Source organism: Oncorhynchus gorbuscha, linkage group LG22 (genome assembly GCF_021184085.1).
Source record: "Oncorhynchus gorbuscha isolate QuinsamMale2020 ecotype Even-year linkage group LG22, OgorEven_v1.0, whole genome shotgun sequence".
Lineage (NCBI taxonomy): Eukaryota > Metazoa > Chordata > Actinopteri > Salmoniformes > Salmonidae > Oncorhynchus > Oncorhynchus gorbuscha.
This window is the reverse complement of record NC_060194.1, coordinates 8,563,780-8,586,662: the sequence shown is the minus strand read 5'-3', so window position 1 is coordinate 8,586,662 and position 22,883 is coordinate 8,563,780. Positions and strand designations below refer to the sequence as shown.

The 22,883-nt window shown below is 40.4% G+C and overlaps 1 protein-coding gene across 3 annotated transcripts in view; it reads right to left on the bottom strand.

Annotated features, from left to right (window-relative positions):
- Positions 1-22,502, bottom strand: part of LOC124009740 (fibroblast growth factor 12-like) — a 70,305-nt gene extending 47,803 nt beyond the window's left edge. For 2 of the 3 annotated variants that reach the window (XM_046321872.1, XM_046321874.1), the window contains exon 1: positions 22,299-22,502. In XM_046321872.1, the coding sequence (XP_046177828.1) occupies positions 22,299-22,323 (25 nt within the window). In that variant the 5' untranslated portion in view covers positions 22,324-22,502. Of the gene's footprint in view, positions 1-5,026; positions 5,407-22,298 lie in introns of those variants that run through there. The other variant, XM_046321871.1, reaches the window with a different exon arrangement.
- Positions 22,503-22,883: the final 381 nt, after the last annotated feature.

Below are 22,883 nucleotides of genomic sequence, written 5' to 3'. Positions count from 1 at the left end.
AGTCAGTTAAGGAGAAATATTGAAATGTTCAATGATGACCTAGGGCAGAACCACAGATTTGTTTTATTTTGATTCGATCTTGCAACCTTTCGGTTACTAGTCCAATGCTCTAACCACTAGGCTACCTGCCACCTATTATGTGCAAGGTCAGAGTAGATACAGATAACTGCCAAAATAAAGGGCATACTTGAGTAAATGAGGGATACAAAGTAAGCAATTAACTTCTCATCATACTCACGGTCGTGTATAAAAATGCCTAGTTGGCCATTATTTTGTCTAACATCGCTAGAAAAATAGATCTCAGTGACTTTGAAAGAGAGGGTCTCAAAGGAGCATAAGGAGGGTGTTTAAAGGGTGTGTGTGTGTGTGTGTGTGTGTGCGCGCGCAGGAGAATAACATGTTTTCACCTCACGTGAATTGTAGGTTCACATGTGAAATTTGCTGTTTCACATGTTAAAAATGTTCACATGTAAGGGGCCTCCTGAGTGGCACAGGAGTCTAAGTAGAGGTGTCACTACAGACCCGGGTGTTGTCCCATTGCGCTCTAGCGACTCCTTGTGGCGGGTTGGGCGCACGACTCCTTGTGGCGGGCTGGGCGCATTGGTGCAGCTGGTTAAGCGAGCAGTGTGTCAAGGAGCAGTGCGGCTTGGCGGGGTCGTGTTTCAGAGGACACATGGCTCTCTCCTGAGTCCGTACGGGAGTTTCAGTGATGGGACAAGACTGTAACTACCAATTGGATATCACAAAAAGAGGTCAAAAGTACCAAAGGAAAAAAAAATATATATATATATATAATTTATAATATATATATAATTTCACATGAAAATTGGATATGGTGTTTTGCATGTGAAAAAAACATGAACATGTGAAAATCTCACTTTCACATGTGGAATTGCAAGTTCATATATGAAAAACAATCATGTGAAAATCTAATTTGCAGTTTCTAAATCTAATTTGCAGTTGGAAACCTCCAACTATAAAAATCTCACTTTGTAGGGTTGAAATACTGTTATTCTCCGTGAAAAGATGGTGTCAACACATTACAGAAGCAATGTCTCCGCCGGTGGAATTAGGGTGACCACATCTAAAAAGCCCAAATGTGGGACGGGAACAATTTTGCGGGATGTTCACAGAACAGAATATATTTTTTGGGGGGGGGCAGGTTAATGGATCAATCTCAAATGGTAACATAGTTCTGCTGTATGAAGGTCACTTCCTGTTAAACGGGTAATCCTTAATTGCAACATCAATTTTTGGATTGATAAATGAATGATAATGTATGTACCCATTGATTCTTGAAGAATATAACGTTAAATGCCTCATGAGCTTATTTAAACTGTTGTACCCAATCAAAACCAAAAATATCAGCTTGTTTTACTCCAATGTTTGTAAACAAAGTAAATGTAAACAACCATTGCTTAGCCTAAAAACATGGTTATGGGCTCTATTCAATCCGTAGAGCTGAAGATCCACAATACTTCAGTGGTACAGATTGAATCCAGCCCTAAAACTATCATTTTGACACCATGGATGGTCAGTCCTTGCATCGATGCCGTAGTCAATAGATTTGAGAGTGGTTTCATTTCTCCAGCCTCATCCCCCAGCTTTTAACTTAAACTGTGGCGGGGAGTAATAGTGTTATTACATGGTGAGATCGTTTATCTGACACGTGAAAATAAAATATATTTTTTTAAATGTTTTTTTTTTTGTAAGGGTCCCTAAATATGGTTTTCGTACGAATGCTCACAGTCAGACTGTTGGAAAAGGTCAGACATTTTGATTGCTGAGGCTCCCCCTATGTATAGATCCCATTGAAAAACTTTGCTGGCTATTCTGGCAATTGGCATAGCCAACAGTCTATCACCATGCACACCTTCCATCTCACCTCACATGGTTCCCAGTCCATGTCCCCAGTTATTGCCAATATAGGCACAAGCTTGTGAACCTAAAAGAATAATGCACTGCTCTGTTATCGACAGGACACATGCTTGTCTGATACAGTTTGGCATAACCAATGTCTTTGAGGGTTTCTTATTTTCCCCCCTCAAGAGCTCTACCTGCTGACCTGACGATAAGAAAGGTCATATATTCATCCAAAGATCAAAATATTTATAATTGCTAGTAAACTCGAGAATTTCTTCACCAAAAACAAAACTGAAAAACTCTTCTCTTTCGGTACCTGTTGTTTTTCTGATTGATCATGAGTCTCCATCTTTTACACCAATTGGCTGCACATGATAACGAACATGGAAAGAAAAACAGGTGCAAACGTTGCACAGGTGAAACCACTTAGCAAGACAGGCACTTTATTTTTAACGGCTTCATTGTACCTCTACCTCATTGTAAATTGAAATGATGGTTCCTGGGGCTACATTTCATTGGACACAAATGGTTATTTGCATTATAAGCATCATACAGATTGTACCTTGTATCTATTGAATGAACTAGCCTGGTCCCAGATCTGTCTGTGCTATCAACAAATGACAGAACAATGTTCTCATAAGTGGGAACAAAGCTAACCCCAAGAATAATCTGCATTGCATAGTCAGAAACCTGCAATAGTAGGCTTGTTTTAGAAAATCTAGTTTAGTCTGCAAAATCTCAGTCATCCACTATTGTTTAATAAAAATCGACTTAGCTAAACTCAGCAAAAAAAAGAAAATGTCCTTTTTCAGGGCACTGTCTTTCAAAGATAATTCGTAAAAATCCAAATAACTTCACAGATCTTCATTGTAAAGGGTTGAAACACTGTTTCCCATGTTTGTTCAATGAACCATAAACAATTAGTGAACATGCATGAGCGTTACACTGAGGCCTGTACTCTGGAGCGGGATCGATTTGGAGGTGGAGGGTCCGTCATGGTCTGGGGCGGTGTGTCACAGCATCATCGGACTGAGCTTATTGTCATTGCCGTCAATCTCAACGCTGTGCGTTACAGGGAAGACATCCTCCTCCCTCATGTGGTACCCTTCCCGCGGGCTCATCCTAACATGACCCACCAGCATGACAATGCTAACAGCCATACTACTCGTTCTGTGCATGATTTCCTGCACGACAGGAATGTCAGTGTTCTGCCATGGCCAGCGAAGAGCTCGGGTCTCAATCCCATTGAGCACGTCTGGGACCTGTTGGATCGGAGGGTGAGGGCTAGGGCCATTCCCCCCAGAAATGTCCGGGAACTTGCAGGTGCCTTGGTGGAAGAGTGGGGTAAAATCTCGCAGCAAGAACTGCAAATCTGGTGCACTGCAGTACTTAATGCAGCTGGTGGCCACAACAGATACTGACTTATTTTGATTTTGACCCCCTCCTCCCCCTTTGTTCGGGGACACATTATTCAATTTCTGTTAGTCCCATGTCTGTGGAACTTGTTCAGTTTATATCTGTTGTTGAATCTTGTTATATTCATACAAATATTTACACATGTTAAGTTTGCTGAAAATAAACGCAGTTGACAGTGAGAGGACGTTTCCTTTTTTGCTGAGTTTAGTTTATTTGTCTTTCTAAGTTGCTTCGGTAAGATTTACAAGTTGCTGCAGATACCATTTCCTGTCATGTGGAAGAATGGAACATGCTCATTGTGAAACTTAAAACAAAGTAAGAATATGGAAGTGTAACTTCAAGACATCTGTATAAGGCACCGTTTCACCAATAAGCTTTAGTATAACAGGGATGACTTTAGTACCTATACTGATATCTATAGGGGCATATCTGTCTCAAATCAATTATATTACAATCAAAATGAAATGCTGAATTAGCTTTACTTTGTTGTAGTTCCCTTCACTTCCACTTCTTAAAGGGTATCTTCACTATTTAAGCCGTTAAGTCCTTTTTTACCACTCATCTGTGATGTCTTAAATTGACACTAGAATACTATAACAAAATAGTCATAATCATATGCTGTTTTAGCCATGATTTGACTCTTGTTGTATAAGTACAATTACAAGTCTAATTAGTTCACTTGAACTTCTTCAAAATTGCTGTATAGGATAGTCAGTGACTGTGCTTCTCTATCCAGGAGATCCCAGTGTGGATGCTGCTTTTGGTCCAACTACCCCCACAGGAATCAACTGTGCTTAATGGAGTTTCTAATTGTCTCTGCCCTGAATCTGAGAAGCGCTAGACCTGAAACGACTTGAGGTCCTATGTGATGAGATGAGATGGCAGTGTGATGGAATGGTGTTGCCTTTGTTTCAATTTAACAGAAACTGTATTTGATCAGATCAGGATGAGGAATATTAATAGTGTTTAGTGTCATTGATGAAGGAAGTGAGTTGGATCGTTGCAGAGAGCAGCGTTGCAGTGTGTTGTGGGACGAGGGGACTGCAGGACTTGCCAGGGGTCTTCAAGCCTTACTGGGTGAACGGATGCTGGCATCTTTCACTAACAAAGACTATGAATATGTATGCTGTCCATGGTGCTGAAACACAAATATTGAGTGAAATGGTAAAAGCAGGGGAATCTACTCCCAGCATAACTGAGTTCAAGACTGCCACTATGTATGCTGTCCATGGTGTTGAAACGCAAGCATACATAGAAAGATATGACTCGTTGTCTATGGTGCTTAAACCTAAACTATTGAAAGCTCTGGGTTGCAGTCTATGGTTCTGAAATGACATTCCAGGCCTTTGTCGCCTATTGGCTGTCCTGGTGGCCTGCTTAATATGCAGTGCTGTAAATGACTCATTCCTAAAAATAGAATTTCCTAATAGCTCTATAAATGACATAAAGCCGATGAACAAGACTACATGTCGGAGGTGTGTCAGTTTGTATGAGGACTTGGAACACAAATACTTGGGTCTTTCTACAGTAGTGTTGGGATGACGAGTCTCGCGCACTGCCGTCACTGCGCCGCGCATCGGCGGGCGAGAGGCAAAACTCGGGACAGAGGCAAGTGCAAGGGGAGCCTGTTGTACCGCAGACTCGGAAGATGTTACTCACACACTCGGTGGCCAATGAAATCGTTTCCCCCCTCTTTGTCATCATCGCCCAAGAGAGAAAGCATGCAAGGGTAGAGGCTATGTCTCACCGGCGGTAATTGTGGTCGACTTCGATCGTTCTCCACAGAAACACTGCAGCATATGCGCTCCTTTCTGAAGGAATGGCCTCAGAATCCTCATTGATTTGGGTTGGTGGGAGCCTTCCTCAATCCAAGCAATCCGGACACACTATCACAACACTGGGCGAGGTAGCATAGCGTATAGCCACCTCGATTTAGAGTAGCCGCTCTCTCGGTTCACAAGCTTCAAAACGCCGGAAGGGCACAGAGTCTCCGGGACAAATTACGCAAAAATGAGGCATCATGAGTGTTTTTTCCCCCTCTTCTATTCTCGTCCACCGACGGTCATTCAGAACACTCTGTCTTCCAAGGCTAGGCTACGCAAGGACGTTAGAATGTTCTCCTAATTTGTACAGCTCGTCTCCGCGTCTTCACTGGCGGACGTAATATCAGGGAGGGGGGAGAGAGAGAGAGAAAGAGAGAGAGTCCTAGTGCAAGCAGTGTGCACGCAAAAGTTAAACTGCAGGGGTAAGTGGCGGGACGGCCATGAATGAGGTAATGCGGTACCGTGCTTTTTGTCCAGCCGAGACAATGCGAAAGAGACGCTGCACAGCTGTTGGGATTAAAACGCCAATGTTCCACGATCCACGGGAAACCGGAGGACAACGTATAGCCTACGTCAGATGCAGCCGACAGTTTAAAGACAAAATATGAGCAAATGCACGGTCATGATGAAAGAGTATCGTAAAGAAACTTTTATCCAATAGCCTACCATGCAGATGTCAAGTCTATTACTTAGGTTGACTCACTCTGATTTCCACATCAACTATTAGCCTACTGTGCATAGACATATCAGTGGTCACTGTCTGGTGATGACGTAGGCAACCTAGACATCTGAGTAGTATGACTATATTTGGCCAGGACATATTTTTTAAATCATTTCTTGCAGTACCAATAGGTACCAGTACCAATTCTGTTGAGCTCCCCAATCTTAGGTGAAATAAAACAGACATGAACGTTCCTGTGACTTATGAATATCTTAATGATAAGTGATATAATAATATGATATGATTCATATCAAATATCATTGTCTCTTGACGCATAATTGAAGTTTTTGAAAATAAAGAGGAATGATTATTGTAATTTTCTACAACACTATTATTTCTATAGAGCATCTTGAGTTGTTCTATTATTACATTGAAAGATAATGATATAATTAGTCATTTAGTTTATTTTTAAACATCTTTCTCAAAAAAACACACATTAAAAGACTAGAATGTGTGTGCCTTAAGCCACACCCCTACAAATATAATGAGGCAAAGAGATTCCACCCCTCTCCAGCATGGCCACATGGTCAGTAGTCCCTCTGCAAACATTTGAGAAAGTGAATAAGCAAGTTGGTAAATCTTCAAGTATTTTTAAGAAGTGTCAATACCGAACATCTAATATTTCAAGAAATATGTAAAGTAATGCTTTTTGGACTAAAATATATGTTTGCTGGTATGTACTATACATTTGTCCAAATGAAATCTACCCAGCCATATTTTAGCTATGGGGATTAATTACAGTAAAACATAAGTATAATTAGTCCAATCCGAAACTGTCACAATCTAAACAATTGACACCATAGAGATATAAAGAGGCCTCATCTTTGTACCTGTGCCATTATGGTCAGTTGTACATAGCGCTCTCAGAAACAAGTGGCATTTTCCATTGTCAATGGACCATTCTAACTAGAGGTCGACCGACTATGATTTTTCAACGCCGATACCGATTATTGGAGGACCAAAAATAGGCTGATACCGATTAAATCGGTCAACCTGTAATTCTAACTATTGGGATGATGGTGTTTTTTAAAAATCTATTATGATGAGGCATTTTTTTTAAACCTTTATTTAACTAGGCAATAATGATGTTGAATTACACCATTGCTTTTGGTGCTTTGCACAGGGGACCCCCTGATATGCTAAAACTTGTGACTGAGTTTCCGGTAATGAATAATGAAGATCAACATTACACAGTCAATGCTCATCCCCTTAGGCTACATACCATTGAAAAACGAGAAGTGGGGATATAGTTGAGAGCGTTAACCATTTTGATCAATTGTGTACATTTTTAGATATGTGTTGAAATGTACTGTATCTATAGCAGGACAGCAATGATCAAATGCTCAAATACATTTACAGAACTTCTGATCATTTTCTTGCCTTTAGTACCTGACTTGCAGATCTTTTGGTAAAATTGAAATACAAATGTCATCAGCAATACAAATTTACTGTTAAGTGTTTAGTTCACAGAATATTAAGTCCTAAATCATCATCTCCAACATTGTGACCTTCCATTATAGAGGTTTTCTTTGGTGTGGATTTATGCCTATACATTCATATCAGTTGTGTTCTTCCATTGCATTTACCTTTCCTTATTGCTATTGTGTATTGTGTTTCTGTGCGCCAATGGAACCTCAACTAAACTATGAGCAAACCAACCTTTGTATTGAATACATGGAATTGGATTGTGATGATACCGATGAATGAATCCTTCCTTTGCTTATTTTAATCATATTTTATTTGAAGTGTATGAAATTGTATGGTGGAATATGCATAAAAGGAGAGTCATTTCCCATAATTCTGCAACTTTGGATAGTTGTACTTCCAGTTTTGATTTTCATAATTTAGTGAATGCAAAGAAAATGTATTGATCTACTGGGATGTTTAAAGGAAAGACTACCTGCTTGCATTAATCTTTTTGCCTACAGTTATGTTCTTTTGATTAATGTATTTCCAATTTTCATAGTATAATATAGCTTTGACTAATGTATTTATGTTTTGAGAAGGCAACTACTGTTTTGAAAAAGTCCAGAGTTCTGTGTCTTTTGGACTCGGTTTCAAAATCGACAACATTATTCCAGAAAAATGCTTGTACGCGATTGAGAAAAACTGTACTGTCACCGTTTCGGCACAGAGCCTTTTCGTTTATGGTAAAACTATAGAGTACTTTCTCACGGCATGGGAAGAGTTTTGTTTCCTTTAACCCTGGAAACTAACAGCCAAAAGAATGAGGTAACTAAAAATGACCCAAAACCAGTTGTGATTGGATTATGACCCGATCACACATAGCCAAAACAAAAGTGCTTACACATCATTTTGTTAACAGGCAAATGTTTCCAAACATGAATTCATTTGATTATTTACATTTCTCTACACAGTGTTCACATTAAAAAGTCATGATAAAGCAATATAAGGACGCTGTAGTGTATATTATTAATCAGCGTTGCTTAACACGATATAATAACAATTACATCCCATTTTACAGTAGAGGGCGCTGTATGATTACATTTCCATGGAGAGTGAGCTGAGAAGAGAATATGAGATTTGGACAGGGAGGGGGGAGGTAGACAAGGATGAGGGGAAAGGGAGAGGTAGAGAAAGCAACACAGTTCAAGACATCCACCAAATTCAATCAAGGTTCCCTGCCAAGATATATGCCATCATTCATTGGTCGGTGCGGAAAGTCAATATTCTTTTGTGAGTGGTTGTGGTCGATGTGTTCAGAGGGTCCCTGGTTCAAGCCCAGGTTGGACTAAGGAGAGGGACGGAAGCTAAACCGTTACACTAACAAGCTGGATCGAGAACATGTGTACTGGTATCCAAGCTCAGAGACACATTGAGAACAGGGACTGGTAGAAATGTAGTCATGCTTATGAGTTTGGTGTGAATTTGCTGTTTGGATTGCCCTGAAGCAGACACAAACCAAACATGGGCTTTGATTGATTTAGGATGTTGTATAAGAGGGTTTAGAGATGAGTGGGGTCTTGGCTGGGGGATAGAGAGACAATAGAGAGCAGAAGGAGGGAGAGCAGGAAGGTGTCATCGAAGGGAGGAGTGGGTTAAGGCAAAAGGAAGAGGGAAAGAGAGAGCAGGGTGGAAGGTAGAGAGAAAGAGACAAGATGATGTACACTGATTATGCGGGATGGGGTCGATCCGGTTTATTTTATAGTCCTATTTCTGGAATTCACTTCGTAATGAAAGTGTGTGGTACTGTAGCAATAGATAAGTTTACGTACTTACTTCAAGTGATTTGACACATTGAATGATGAAACACAATTGATTACATGCCAAATGACGTGCAGAGGTGCTCGTTTTAATGAAGCTGAAATAAACAAGAGTAATTACAAGTCAGTTTCCCATTTTAAGAAGTAATATGTTTCAAGAACCTAGACAGCAACAGTTCTTTCGGGGGAAGTTTAGCATTTTTGTCTGCATTGAAAAGTCTTTAAAAAATATTTTTTACTGACCAAACACACACACCCCCTGGCTCAGCCATGGCATACAGATATTACAACATTAACAACATGTCACGACTTCCGCCGAAGTCGGTCCGGTCCCTCTCCTTGTTCGGGCGGCGTTCGGCGGTCGACGTCAACGGCCTTCTAGCCATCGCCAATCCACTTTTCATTTTCCATTTGTTTTGTCTTTGTTTTACACACCTGGTTTCAATTCCCCAATTACATGTTCATTATTTAACCCTCTGTTTTCCCCATAGTTTTTGTGCTTGATTGTTTTATGTATGTTCGGTCCGTTATTGTGGGCTCTGTATTACGACACGTTATTGGAATATTTGAGTAAAGTTACTTGTGTTACTCATCTCTGCTGTCCTGCACCTGACTCCTCTGCACCAGCTACACCCAGACCATTACACAACATAACGTTTTTGTCATAAACATCGACATTTTGTCGTTATAAAAATAAACTGTTACCGTGTTCCAAGACATATGCTTTCTGTTTCATAGTTGTAACAAAGGCACTCATGAATAAAATTGACACTTGAATTTTGGTGTGTTTTGTTTTTACATATAGCCTACAGTAACATAAACTAATGAAAAGGCTATTGTGTTATTTGAAATAAAAGAAACATTATTTTAATATTACCCAAGTCCTTCATAAACACAACCAAATAATTATTTTTGCAATAGCATACATGACATTTATTAATTACACTGTAGGAATGTAGCAATCAGAATGACTGCTCTTTAACTTGAAAGGGCATCCCCCTGTCACGCCTTGGTCTTAGTGTTTTGTGTTTTCGTTGATTGTTTGGTCAGGCCAGGGTGTGACATGGGTTTGTTTTGTTGTATTTCGTATTGGGGTTTTGTGGTTATTGGGATTGTGGCTGAGTAGGGGTGTTGTATGGGCTTGGCTGCCTGCGGCGGTTCTCAATCAGAGTCAGGTGATTCTCGTTGTCTCTGATTGGGAACTGTATTTAGGTAGCCTGGGTTTCGCTTTGTATTTCGTGGGTGATTGTTCCTGTCTCTGTGTAGTTTCACCAGATAGGCTGTAATTAGGTTTCACGTTCCGTTTTGTTGATTTGTATTTGTATCAGTTATTTCATGTACCGCGATTCATTCATTAAAGACATGAGTAACCACCACGCTGCATTTCGGTCTGACTTTCTTTCGACAAACGAAGAACGCCGTTACACCCCCGAGGCCCAGCGCTTCTGAAGGGGCGTCCCTCGAGGCCCAGCGGTTCGAGTGTTAAGGGCATGTCTCAGGCTGGACACATTGGCAGTCAGAATCTTTAGTCTCCACCGAGTGTTGTTAACAACTCATGGTTCCCTTTATCCAATAGTCGGTGGAGAAACAGCGTCGTCCGGGTTTGGCCGAGGTAGGCCGTCATTGTAAATAAGAATTTGTTCTCAACTGACTTGCCTTTTTAAATAAAGGTTCAATTTAAAAAATAATAATAATAATACATAAACAATGGAGCAATACAACCTTAGATGTTGAGTTAAGATACAGTAAAACACTTGTACTAATGAATAAGGTCATTATTAATAAGTTATAATTCCTCAAATATCAATATATCATTATCTGAACATTGAACATAAGGAAGTCTCACAGATTTTGCCCTGAGATGGAAATGGCAAAGGCAGGTGACAAAAAGATAACATAGACCCTAAACAGTGTGCAGATAGAAGGGCTGTACACCAATGATGTTGTGTTTTTACATTATAAACTGTACAAGACTATTCTCTGCTAATCCATATGGGAAGGATTCATACACATTTTTATTTATGTCAATCTTCATATTTGTCAATCTTATATGATTATTATGGCCTACTTCATATAAGAAAACACACAAAACATGTATAATTCTTATACAATTCTTGTGTTTATCACATTTACAGTAGGTATATACAACGTATAAGTTAAAAATAAAAGAAATGAATATTGTACTATGCCTGTGTATAATTGTGGCCTACGTCTTATAAGACAGTTGAAGTCGGAAGTTTACATACACCTCAGCCAAAGACATTTAATCTCCATTTTTCACAATTCCTGACATTTAATCATAGTAAAAATTCCCTGTCTTAGGTCAGTTAGGATCACCACTTTATTATTTATTTATTTAGGCTTTTATTTCTTTCATCACATTTCCAGTGGATCAGAAGTTTACATACTAATTGAGTGTATTTGGTAGCATTGCCTTTAAATTGTTTAACTTGGGTCAAATGTTTCGAGTAGCCTTCCACAATAACTTGGGTGAATTTTGGCCCATTCCTCCTGACAGAGCTGGTGTAATTGAGTAGGCATCCTTGCTCGCACAAGCTTTTTTAGTTCTGCCCACAAATGTTCTATGAGGTCAGTACTTTGTGATGGTCACCCCAATACCTTGACTTTGTTGTCCTTAAGCCATTGTGCCACAACTTTGGAAGTATGCGACCAAGCTTTAACCTCCTGACTGATGTCTTGAGATGTTGCTTCAATATATCTTCATAATTTTCCCTCATCATGATGCGATCTATTCTGTGAAGTGCACCAGTCCCTCCTGCAGCAAAGCACCCTCACAACATCATGCTGCCACCCCCGTGCTTCAAGGTTGGGATGGTGTTCTTCGGCTTGCAAGCCTCCCCCTTTTTCCTCCAAACACAATGATGGTCATTATAGCCAAACAGTTATATTTTTGTTTCATCAGACCAGAGGATATTTCTCCAAAAAGTATGATCTTTATCCCCATGTGCAGTTGCAAACCGTAGTCTGGCTTTTTTATGGCAGTTTTGGAGCAGTGGCTTCTTCCTTGCTGAGCGACCTTTCAGGTTATGTCAATATAGGACTCGTTTTAATGTAGATATAGATACTTTTGTACCCGTTTCCTCCAGCATCTTCACAAGGTCCTTTGCTGTTGTTCTGTGATTGATTTGCACTTTTAGCACCAAAGTACATTCATCTCCAGGAGACAGAACGCGTCTCATTCCTGAGCGGTATGACGGCTGCGTGGTCCCCTGGTGTTTATACTTGTGTACTATTGTTTGTACAGATGAACGTGGTACCTTCAGGCGTTTGGAAATTGCTCCCAATGATTTTTTTCTGAGGTCTTGGCTGATTTCGTTTGATTTTCCCAAGCAAAGAAATCAAAGGCACTTAGATTGAAGGTAAGCCTTGAAATACATCCACAGGTACACCTCCATTTGACTCAAGTGATGTCAATTAGCCTATACGAAGCTTCTAAAGCCATGTCATCTTTTTCAGGAATCTTCCAAGCTGTTTAAAGGCACAGTCAGTGTATATAAACATCTGACCCACTGGAATTGTAATACAGTGAATTATAAGTGAAATAATCTGTCTGTAAACAATTGTTGGAAAAATGACTTGTGTCATGCACAAAGTAGATGTCCTAACCGTCTTGCCAAAACTATAGTTTGTTATTAACAAGAAATTTGTAGATGTAACGGCAGATTTCCTCCTCTTCGTCTGAAGAGGAGTAAGGATCGGACCAAGATGCGGCGTGGTAAGTGTTCATGACGATTTTAATAAGAAAAGCACTGAACACTATGAAATACAAAAAACAATAAACAAATATGTGAAATAACCAAACCGAAACAGTACAGTGTGGCGACGAACACTCACACGGAAACAAACACCCACAAACCAACAGTGAAACCCAGGCTACCTAAATATGGTTTTCAATCAGGGACAACGATAAACAGCTGCCTCTGATTGAGAACCATATCAGGCCAAACACAGAAATAGAAAAAACATAGAAACACAAACAGACTGCCCACCCCAACTCACACCCTGACCATACTAAATAAAGACAAAACAAAGGAAATAAAGGTCAGAACATGACAGTAGAGTGGTTGAAAAACAAGTTTTAAGACTCCAACCTAAGTGTATGTAAACTTCCGGCTTCAACTGTATGTTACTTAAAATGTTTCAGGAGCACCCATATAAGAATCCTTATATGATTCATATAGATTATTTTCAATATGGGAATATACCAATGCTTGCTGCTTGCCTCTTTCCATTTCCATTTCCTACCAAATTATGCAATTAAGAATACATTTAAAAGGGAAAATATTGCAATGTTGACCCTTTGATGTATAGGCCTATGCATTGATAAGTATCAGTATATATTCTATTTGAGTCAACTCATTATTGGCTGCGATACTGGTGTTGCCAGAAGCTTGGCCCGACCCCTCTCTCCTTTCACGTAATTATGTCAACAGAAGCGAGGTTAAAATGTTCACCTTGTAAGGTGATAGGAGCTTAAAACAAGACAGTAACAAGAACTGTAAAGCTGAACGCTCAAAGTTAAAAGTGAAAGTGAAATCTTATTATACTCCATAATATTTATCAGTAAATAATATACAGTGATCCTAAACATCAGTTGAGATCCCTCATAACAATAATCAAATGTTTCAACATGCGTTTACGTGGATGTAGAATAAACGATAACAATTTCTGGAACAGTCCATGTCATAGTGCTGCAGCTTCTTAACAACAGCAAGGTCACTATTGTTCAGAGAGGGACTGGGAACAGAAATCGTCCTGGGGATTTTCTATCTAACACACCAGGCCATTTTCTTCTTCAAGGCCCCCCCACACCGGCCCACTTTTTGATTTGAGGACCCAATGATTAGCCAAATAATGATCCACTAAAAACCCCAATTTATACAGGCCCATTAGGCTAAAAATGGACAGTCCGTCTCTGCTATTGTTCCATTACACACTGCTGCATGCATTATCTTTTTTAATGGCAAGTTGTTTACGATCCAAACAGAAGTTCGATACAAAATTAACACATTCCTTTTGCAATTCTAACATGTTCTAACATGTGGAATGACTTGATAACCTGTTATTCAAATACATGTTTTATGTATTTAGGCACTAAAAACGCACTCCACATAATGTAGTGAATTTAGTGGCAAAAGTCTGGGAATGGTAGCTTTTATGAATGTAACTTTTTTTGAATGTAAAAATCTATCCTCTGTAACAACAAAAAGTTAGTTGTTAACGAATTAAGAAACGAATACACTTTATTATCAGTGTAAACCCAAGTATATATATATATATATTTTTTTCACATTCAACTTTCACTTGCATGATTCTTTCTTTAAGTGTGCAGAACTGTAGTCCCCTCACAGACTTTTGGCACTCATCTTGCATAGAATTCAGCAGGCACACGCATTCAAACCATAAAAGGGGAAAAGGCAAGGAGGAATAGATACAAAAATATACAGCACAATGATGCCATTGCAACAAAAGGTATGCTCTTTTTTGTTTAGCACTTTACACTGGCATTGTTTGTATTATTTTGAGCATGGAATAAAATGAAGTATATTTTTGCATCTCAGCCTCCTTGATTTTTTTTCAATTTTTTATGGTTAGAGTGGGAGTACCTGCTGAATATTCTTTCTCTCACGCACCCGGCCACCATTCATTCAAAACTGACCGCAGACCCTCATACTGCTTTTCTACTCCTCTTGCATACAAATGACATTCGTAGTGGTCATTTGGGGATTTGTACAGTTGTAGAACGTACCTCACAGATTACAGAAACGGCTAAGACCATGCAGCAGCTCCACTTCATCAGCTAGCCACAAGCCTTAGACTGCTACACGATTGCCGTGACTTTGTCACAAGGGTAAAGGGTTATGATCGTGCTTAACAAGCAAATAGCAGCGGTCAGATGTTTCAATACCAGCAGCAGCAGTGAAATCGGAGTCCAACATGACAGTGCCCGGCAGCTGTCTCAGGTGAGAAGAGAAGAGGCCTACACAGGAAGAAAGAAGCAAGACACCTGCAGGGGAAAGACTCCCACACAAACACTATGCCAGACTGTAAACAACCCATACTCTTCTTCGTTGCTTTCTAAATGGGTTCTAGTTACCTCAAACTATCTACTGTTCAGCCATTTTTACTTAACGTTTTGGTTAAAATAAAAAGTGCAATAAATCTGCAAATAATTCAACTAGACATCTCCAGTAATGCTTTGAAACTAAATTTCCACCATCTCTCTCTACCGCTATCCCCAACTTGGAGGCCCAGCATTAGCCTGGTCCCATGTCGGTTTGTGCTGTACAGCCAACTTGGTCAATGCCGAACATGGCTCCCCAACCACATCTGTCCTACTGACTTTCCCTAGAACTCCTTGTAGGTCTAAACGATCCGTCCATACTCTGGAACCTAGCCTGGAACTCTGGGATTTCATGAAGTGTTTGCCTGTAATAAACTTGTTTGTGGGAATGCAATGATGATGATGATCGTGATGATCATCAGTTGGTGTGCCACTAAGTTAATAATCAGGGGCCCTAATAAACCTGAATGAGTTAGCACGCCACACTTTTGCTGATAGATCCATCAGCAGCCCCCAATGCCCTTCAGGCCAGAGCTAACATTGGTTGAGTCAACCTAGTTTCCCATTATTACAACTTAATTTATCAACGTCATCATGGTCCATCAACGTAGCTGATTGGTTGAATTTGTTAAAAGTGAACAACATACACAGTCTGTCTCATTTTAACCCAGATTTCAACCACAATTCACCAATATAGTTCCTATGGTTGGTTTATTTCTAATTGAATTTAAGTTAGCTGACCACTCAATCAAATATCAACCAAAATGGTATGGTGATCTGATGTTTTTGCTCTGAGAGAAGATGGAGCCCTGGTTCAGGTCGTGCGGCTGGCTGAGTATCAGCAAGCCGAGCGTAACACCTGGGATCAGAGCTAGGGGAAGGGGAATAGCAAGAGATCTATAAACTGAAACAAAAGGACGGGGAAAAGGAAGCTCCCAGTTGGCTGAAATGTCAACGAGTGAGCAATGTCTCTTCAACCTGCTAGGCAAGGCATCTGGAGCTACAAATCACAAAAGCATGACTGCAAATCTATTTAAGGTGCCACAAGAGTGCCAATCGTCTGTCTGAGGAAAACATATGTACAATCATGAAGTTTGAGATTGAACGTCTGCAGCAACTACAAAAATGTTATCCGTCTCTGCAGTAATGAACTGTACAGATATGACTATTTGGCATTTGAAAGTGTTTTCCATGGTTGCAAACCACATTTCTAGAATGAGCCAACCACATATGAAATTCCCATAAATAAAGTTGTTTTACTGTGTTGTTGTTATATCTGTATAGTGTATCTGCATATCATGACTTCTACACATGTACTGTACTATTACTCAATCAATTGTGACACATGCATAATGTATTATGTTGTGTATGTAGTCCCATGAGTTGAAAATTAAGTCTCTTTGGGGAGTGTTACGGTAATAAGGTGAATTTGCCCCAAGACGCTGATCTTGGGTCAGTTTTTCATTTCCCCCACTAATGGTTAAGGTTAGGATTGGGGGAGGGGAAGCGGAGCCTAGATCTGTAACTAGGGGAAACTTCACCCCCAAGCATAAAATACCATGAGAAGGGCTTTCCTCCCATCCCACAAGCATTTCACAGCCCCTGCGATAACATCCGTAAATCTGTGTACGCGACCAATAAACTGATTTGGGACTCCTAGTCCAACTCAATATAAAAGATGAAACTTCAGGATTTGCATTATGGAGAGAAGGGGTTGAAAGTGTGTGTGTGTGTGTGTGTGTGTGTGTGTGTGTGTGTGTGTGTGTGTGTGTGTGTGTGTGTGTGTGTGTGTGTGTGTGTGTGTGTGTGTGTGTGTGTGTGTGTGTGTGTGTGTGTGTGTGTGTGTGTGTGTGTGTGTGTGTGTGTGTGTGTGTGTGTGTATCAGTGAGAGAGTAATACGATTGTCAAACTCTGCAAGTGTGTGAGACTGAGGAGAAGCAATTAAAAGGTGATGACAGCTGCGGTAGGCATGACACAGAAAGATGGGATTTTGAAAGATGAGGACAGCGAGGTAGAGAGACAGGATGTAAAATATGAAGAGGTAAGCATGACTGTCTTTAAGGATCTCACAGTCCTTAATAAGAAGAACCCGGGGTAAACAGAAAAGAGGCCTAGGTCAGTAAAAGGCAGGGTAGCTTCGCTAATGAAACACAGAACACTGACAGAACAGAGCCGCCTAATATTGACATTTGGCTGAGTGTGTGTGTGTGTGTGTGTGTGTGTGTGTGTGTGTGTGTGTGTGTGTGTGTGTGTGTGTGTGTGTGTGTGTGTGTGTGTGTGTGTGTGTGTGTGTGTGTGTGTGTGTGTGTGTGTAGGTGTGTGCTTGCACCAGACAGGTTCAAATACTATTTTTAATCATTTAATGTACGTTAACTGGGCTTGATTGTGCTTACCTGGCCCAATAGAACCAACAGAATAGTCACAAAACCATGTCTGGAGCTCCAGACACCATAAGTGTTTGAAAGATTTTTGGTTTGCATGCAAATATCTATGCGTGAGTGTTTTTATTCACGCATGCCTGCCTGTGCTTCTGTATGAGTCCTTGTGGTTGAGAAGGATAAAGCTACTGACATTCTGTATCCATCCAACCACAAAACAAACTCTGTATCCCTGCGCTAAGAAAAGTAATTCTGACACGTCTGTACATTTTTCATTACTCCTGGGCCACAAACTGAACAATGAATAGACAAGAGAGAGTTTTGGGAGTTTAGAAGTGGTTCTATTGGCACTGCTTATGTGAGCGTAATTGGATTCACTTAGCGGTGTTACAAGTAGAGGTCGACCGATTAATCGGAATGGCCAATTAATTAGGGCCGATTTCAAGTTTTCCTAACAATCGGTAATCGGCATTTTTGGACACCGATTATGGCCGATTACATTGCACTCCACAAGGAGACTGCGTGGCAGGCTGACTACCTGTAATTCGAGTGCAGCAAGGAGCCAAGTTAAGTTGCTAGCTAGCATTAAACTTATCTTATAAAAAACAATCATTCTTAACATTATCACTAGTTAACTACACATGGTTGATGATATTACTAGTTTAACTAGCTTGTCCTGCGTTGCATATAATCGATGCAGTGCCTGTTAATTTATCAAACCAAACGGGTGATGATTTAACAAGCGCATATGGGAAAAAAGCACTGTATCTAACCATAAACATCATAAACATCAATGCCTTTATTAAAATCAATACACAAGTATATATTTTCAGTTAATATTGCCCGCTAAGATGAATTTCTTTTAACTAGGGTAATTGTCACTTCTCTTGCGTTCTGTGCAAGCAGAGTCAGGGTAAATGCAGCAGTTTGGGCCGCCTGGCCCGTTGCGAACTGTGTTAAGACAATTTCTTCCTAACAAAGACCGTAATTAATTTGCCATAATTTTACATAATTATGACATAACATTGGAGGTTGTGCAATGTCATAGCAATATTTAGACTTAGGGATGCCACCCGTTCAATAAAATAAGGAACGGTTCTGTATTTCACTGAAAAATAAACGTTTTGTTTTCGAAATGGTAGTTTCCAGATTTGACCATGCTAATGACCTAAGGCTCGTATTTCTGTGTGCTATTATATTATAGTTAAGTCTATGATTTCATAGAGCAGTCTGACTGAGTGGTGGTAGGCAGCAGCAGGCTCGTAAGTATTCATTCAAACAGCACTTTCCTGCATTTGCCAGCAGGAAAGTGCTTCAAGTATTGCGCTGATTATGACTTCAAGCCTATCAACTCCAGAGATTAGGCTGGCAATACTAAAGTGCCTATAAGAACATCCAATAGTCAAAGGTATATGAAATACAAATGGTATAGAGAGAAATAGTCCTATAATTCCTATAATAACTGCAACCTAAAACTTCTTACCTGGGAATATTGAAGACTCATGTTAAAAGAAACCACCAGGTTTCATATGTTCTCATGTTCTGAGGAAGGAACTTAAACGTTAGCTTTTTTACATGGTAAATATAGCACTTTTACTCTCTTCTCCAACACTTTGTTTTTGTATAATTTAAACCAAATTGAACATGTTTCATTATTTATTTGAGACTAAATAGATTTTATTGATGTATTAAATTAAGTTAAAATAAATGTGTTCATTCAGTATTGTTGTAATTGTCATTATTACAAATATATATATATTCAAAAAATCGTCTGATTAATAGGTATCTGCTTTTTTTTTGTTCCTCCAATAATCGGTATCAGTATCGGCGTTGAAAAATCATAATCAGTCGACCTCTAGTTACAAGGGTAAGACTGTTGGGAATAGTTTGTGTGTTATTGTACGGCTGTGATATGAGTGAATGGTATGTGCCATTCATGTCAAATATGTGAAAAACAAGGTTAGTACCTGATGTTTTAGTAAGTATAGGTAGGGATTATGATATGGAATATGCAAGTAAGTCTGTTTAAGTGCATGATACACACCAACATATCTGGTATAAGCATATTCATGGATCGATTCCATTGTTCTATAATTCTTTCTATGCATTTGAGAATGCAATGAATAGGGTATAATGTTTATGGTCATATTTAATGCCCTTGGGTTTTTTTACACCTTTTTCTCCCCAATTTTGTGGTATACAATTGGTAGTTACAGTCTTGTCTCATCGCTGCGACTCACGTACAGACTCGGGAGAGGCGAAGATCGAGATTCGTGCGTCCTCGGAAACACAACCTAACTTCTTGACACAATGCCCACTTAACCTGGAAGTCAGCTGCACCAATGTGTCGGAGGAAACACCGTACACCTGGTGACCGTGTCATCGCTAGTGAGTGACGGGACAAGGACATCCCTGCCGGCCAAACCTTCCCCTAACCCGGACAACGCTGGGCCAATTGTGCACGCCCCATGGGTCTCACGGTCGCGGCCGGCTGCGACAGAGCCTGAACTCGAACCCAGAATCTCTAGTGGCACAGCTACCCTTGCGATGCAGTGCCTTAGACCACTGCACCACTCGGAAGGATGTATGAATGATAATTATGTACATGTTCTCAACATGCATACTTCGGAATGTATTCAGACCGCTTCACTTTTTCCAAATTTTGTTACGTTACAGCCTTATTCTAAAATGTATTTTTTTTCATTCCTCAGCAATCTACACTCAATACCTCATAATAACAAAGCGAAAACAGGTTTTTAGATTTTTTTTGCAAATTTATTACAAAGAAAGAACTGAAATACCTTAGTTACATAAGTATTCAGACCCTTTGCTATGAGACTCGAAATTGAGCTCAGGTGCATCCTGTTTCCATTGATCATCCTTGAGATGTTTCTACAACTTGTGGTAAATTCAATTGATTGGACATGATTTGGAAAGGCACACACCTGTCTATATAAAGTCCCACAGTTGACAGTACATGTCAGAGCACAGATCTGGGGCACAGATCTGGGGAAGAGTACCAATTTTTTTCTTCAGCATTGAAGGTCCCCCAAAACACATTGGCCTTCATCATTCTTAAGCGGAAGAAGTTTGGAACTACCAAGACTCTTCCTAGAGCTGGCCGCCCAGCCAAACTGAGCAATTGGGGGAGAAGGGCCTTGGTCAGAGTGGCAATGGTGGAGATGGGAGAACCTTCCAGAAGGACAACCATCTCTGGAGCTCTCCACCAATCAGGCCTTTATGGTAGAGTGGCCAAACAGAAGCCACTCCTCAGTAAAAGACACATTAAAGCTTGCTCCGGGTTTGCCAAAAGGCACCTAAAGACTCTCAGACCCTGAAAAACAAGATTCTCTGGTCTGATAAAACCAAGATTGAACTCTTTGGCCTGAATGCCAAGCGTCACGTCTGGAGGAAACCTGGCACTATCCCTATAGTGAAGCATGGTGGTGGCAGCATCATGCTGTGGGGATGTTTTTCAGCGGCAGGGACTGTGAGACTAGTCAGGATCGAGACAACGATGAACAGACCAAAGTACAGAGAGTTCCTTGATGAAAACCTGCTCCAGAGCACTCAGATCCTTACACTGGGGTGAAGGTACACAGCCAAGACCACGCAGGAGTGGCTTCGGGACAAGTCTCTGAATGCCCTTGAGTGGCCCAGCAGCCAGAGCCCGGACTCAAACCCGATCAAACAGCTGTGTAAGCAACGTTCCCCATCCAACCTGACAGAGCTTGAGAACCTGCAGAGAAGAATGGGAGAAACTCCACAAAAACCAGGTGTGCCAAGCTTGTAGCATCATAGACTAGATTCTGTCATCGCTAACAAATATGTTTCAACAAAGTACAGAGTAAAGGGTCTGAATACTTATGTAAATGTAATATTTAATTTCTAAAAAACTGTTTCTGCTTTGTCATTATGGTGTATTTTGTGTAGATAGACGAGGGGAAAAAACAATTTCATCAATTTTAGAATAAGGCTGTATCATAACAAAATGTGGAAAAAGTAAAGGCGCCTGAATACTTTCCGAAGGCACTGTACATGTCTTTATTATTAGAGTACATGTACCTGCACTCAGCACTTTGAAAGTCTCCTTTCAGTGAACATGCTTCTGATATGACTTTTTGCAGCTAATGTAGGCTATTACATAATACCTGAAGTACAAAGACAACACGTGCACTAGAAAACATTCAGCCAACTAGTACACTTAGCCTACACACAATAGATGCAAACAATAATCCACTTGTATACAGAATTTCACGAATTACTATTCATAAATCACTATCTTGGCAATATGCAACCCATTATGAGCTGATATTAAAACAAAATGAGGTAGTTAAAGTCATAGGGTCTTAAATACTCGATTTTAACAACTAGCAACCTCGGGTGCTCGGTGCCCTAACCGCTGTCGGAAATGTTGGCAGACTTGGCACTTGTTCCTCAAACAACGACCCCTCCACTTTGGCGCATGCTGATGTGATCAGGGAGCGCACGACAGGCGTAAGAGAACATTTATCTCGCGGGGGAAAAAGTGATCAGTAAGCACTTTTCCTCACCACCTGACATGACGAAGCGCATGTATCTTCTGCACAACTAACGTGAAATGCAACTTCCCTGGCCCCTACGGCAATGGACGTAAAAATACAGAAAAGTGGGAGTTGAGGATTTCTGTAGGCTTCCACAACCCACTCACACACTGACTGACGCACGCTGCAATAGCCTGCACCCACGGCACCTTCGCAGATAGACCGATACAAATCAAATAAAAAAAAGGACATAAACGTTTCTTACCAGCGTTTTTATCTTTATCGCTCATGTTCCGCTGCGAAAAAGCTGGTCAGCGAGTAAGTTGAAGAAGGCTTCGGTGTGAATGTGCGTGGTCGGGGAGTGCTTTCTTTCCCCCTCTTCATATGGGACAGCAGTAGCGGAATGGGATTCTGAGCTGAAGTGAGATCGATAAACAGACGAGATCCGACAGGGACGCAGCAGCTATTTTGGCGTGTCTGTCTGTGCTGTGCTTGAGTTTTATGAAATGGGCGGAGGTTCAGATGTGCGTGTGTGTGGGGGGGGGGGGAGAGAGAGAGAGAGAGAGAGAGAGAGAGAGAGAGAGAGAGAGAGAGAGAGAGAGAGAGAGAGAGAGAGAGAGAGAGAGAGAGAGAGAGAGAAAGAGAGATGTGGCAAACTGTTGCGTCAAATTCTGGCAAACATTTCTGGAAAACTTGTGGCGAACATTCTACTGTTTGCTGCATTTTTGCTGCCACCTCACTATGAATATGCAAATTAGATCAGGGTTTTGGTTACTTTAACAACATTGAAATGTATCTACATAAACAAAATCACATATAATTTAAATGAACTTGCTTCTCACAGAAAACT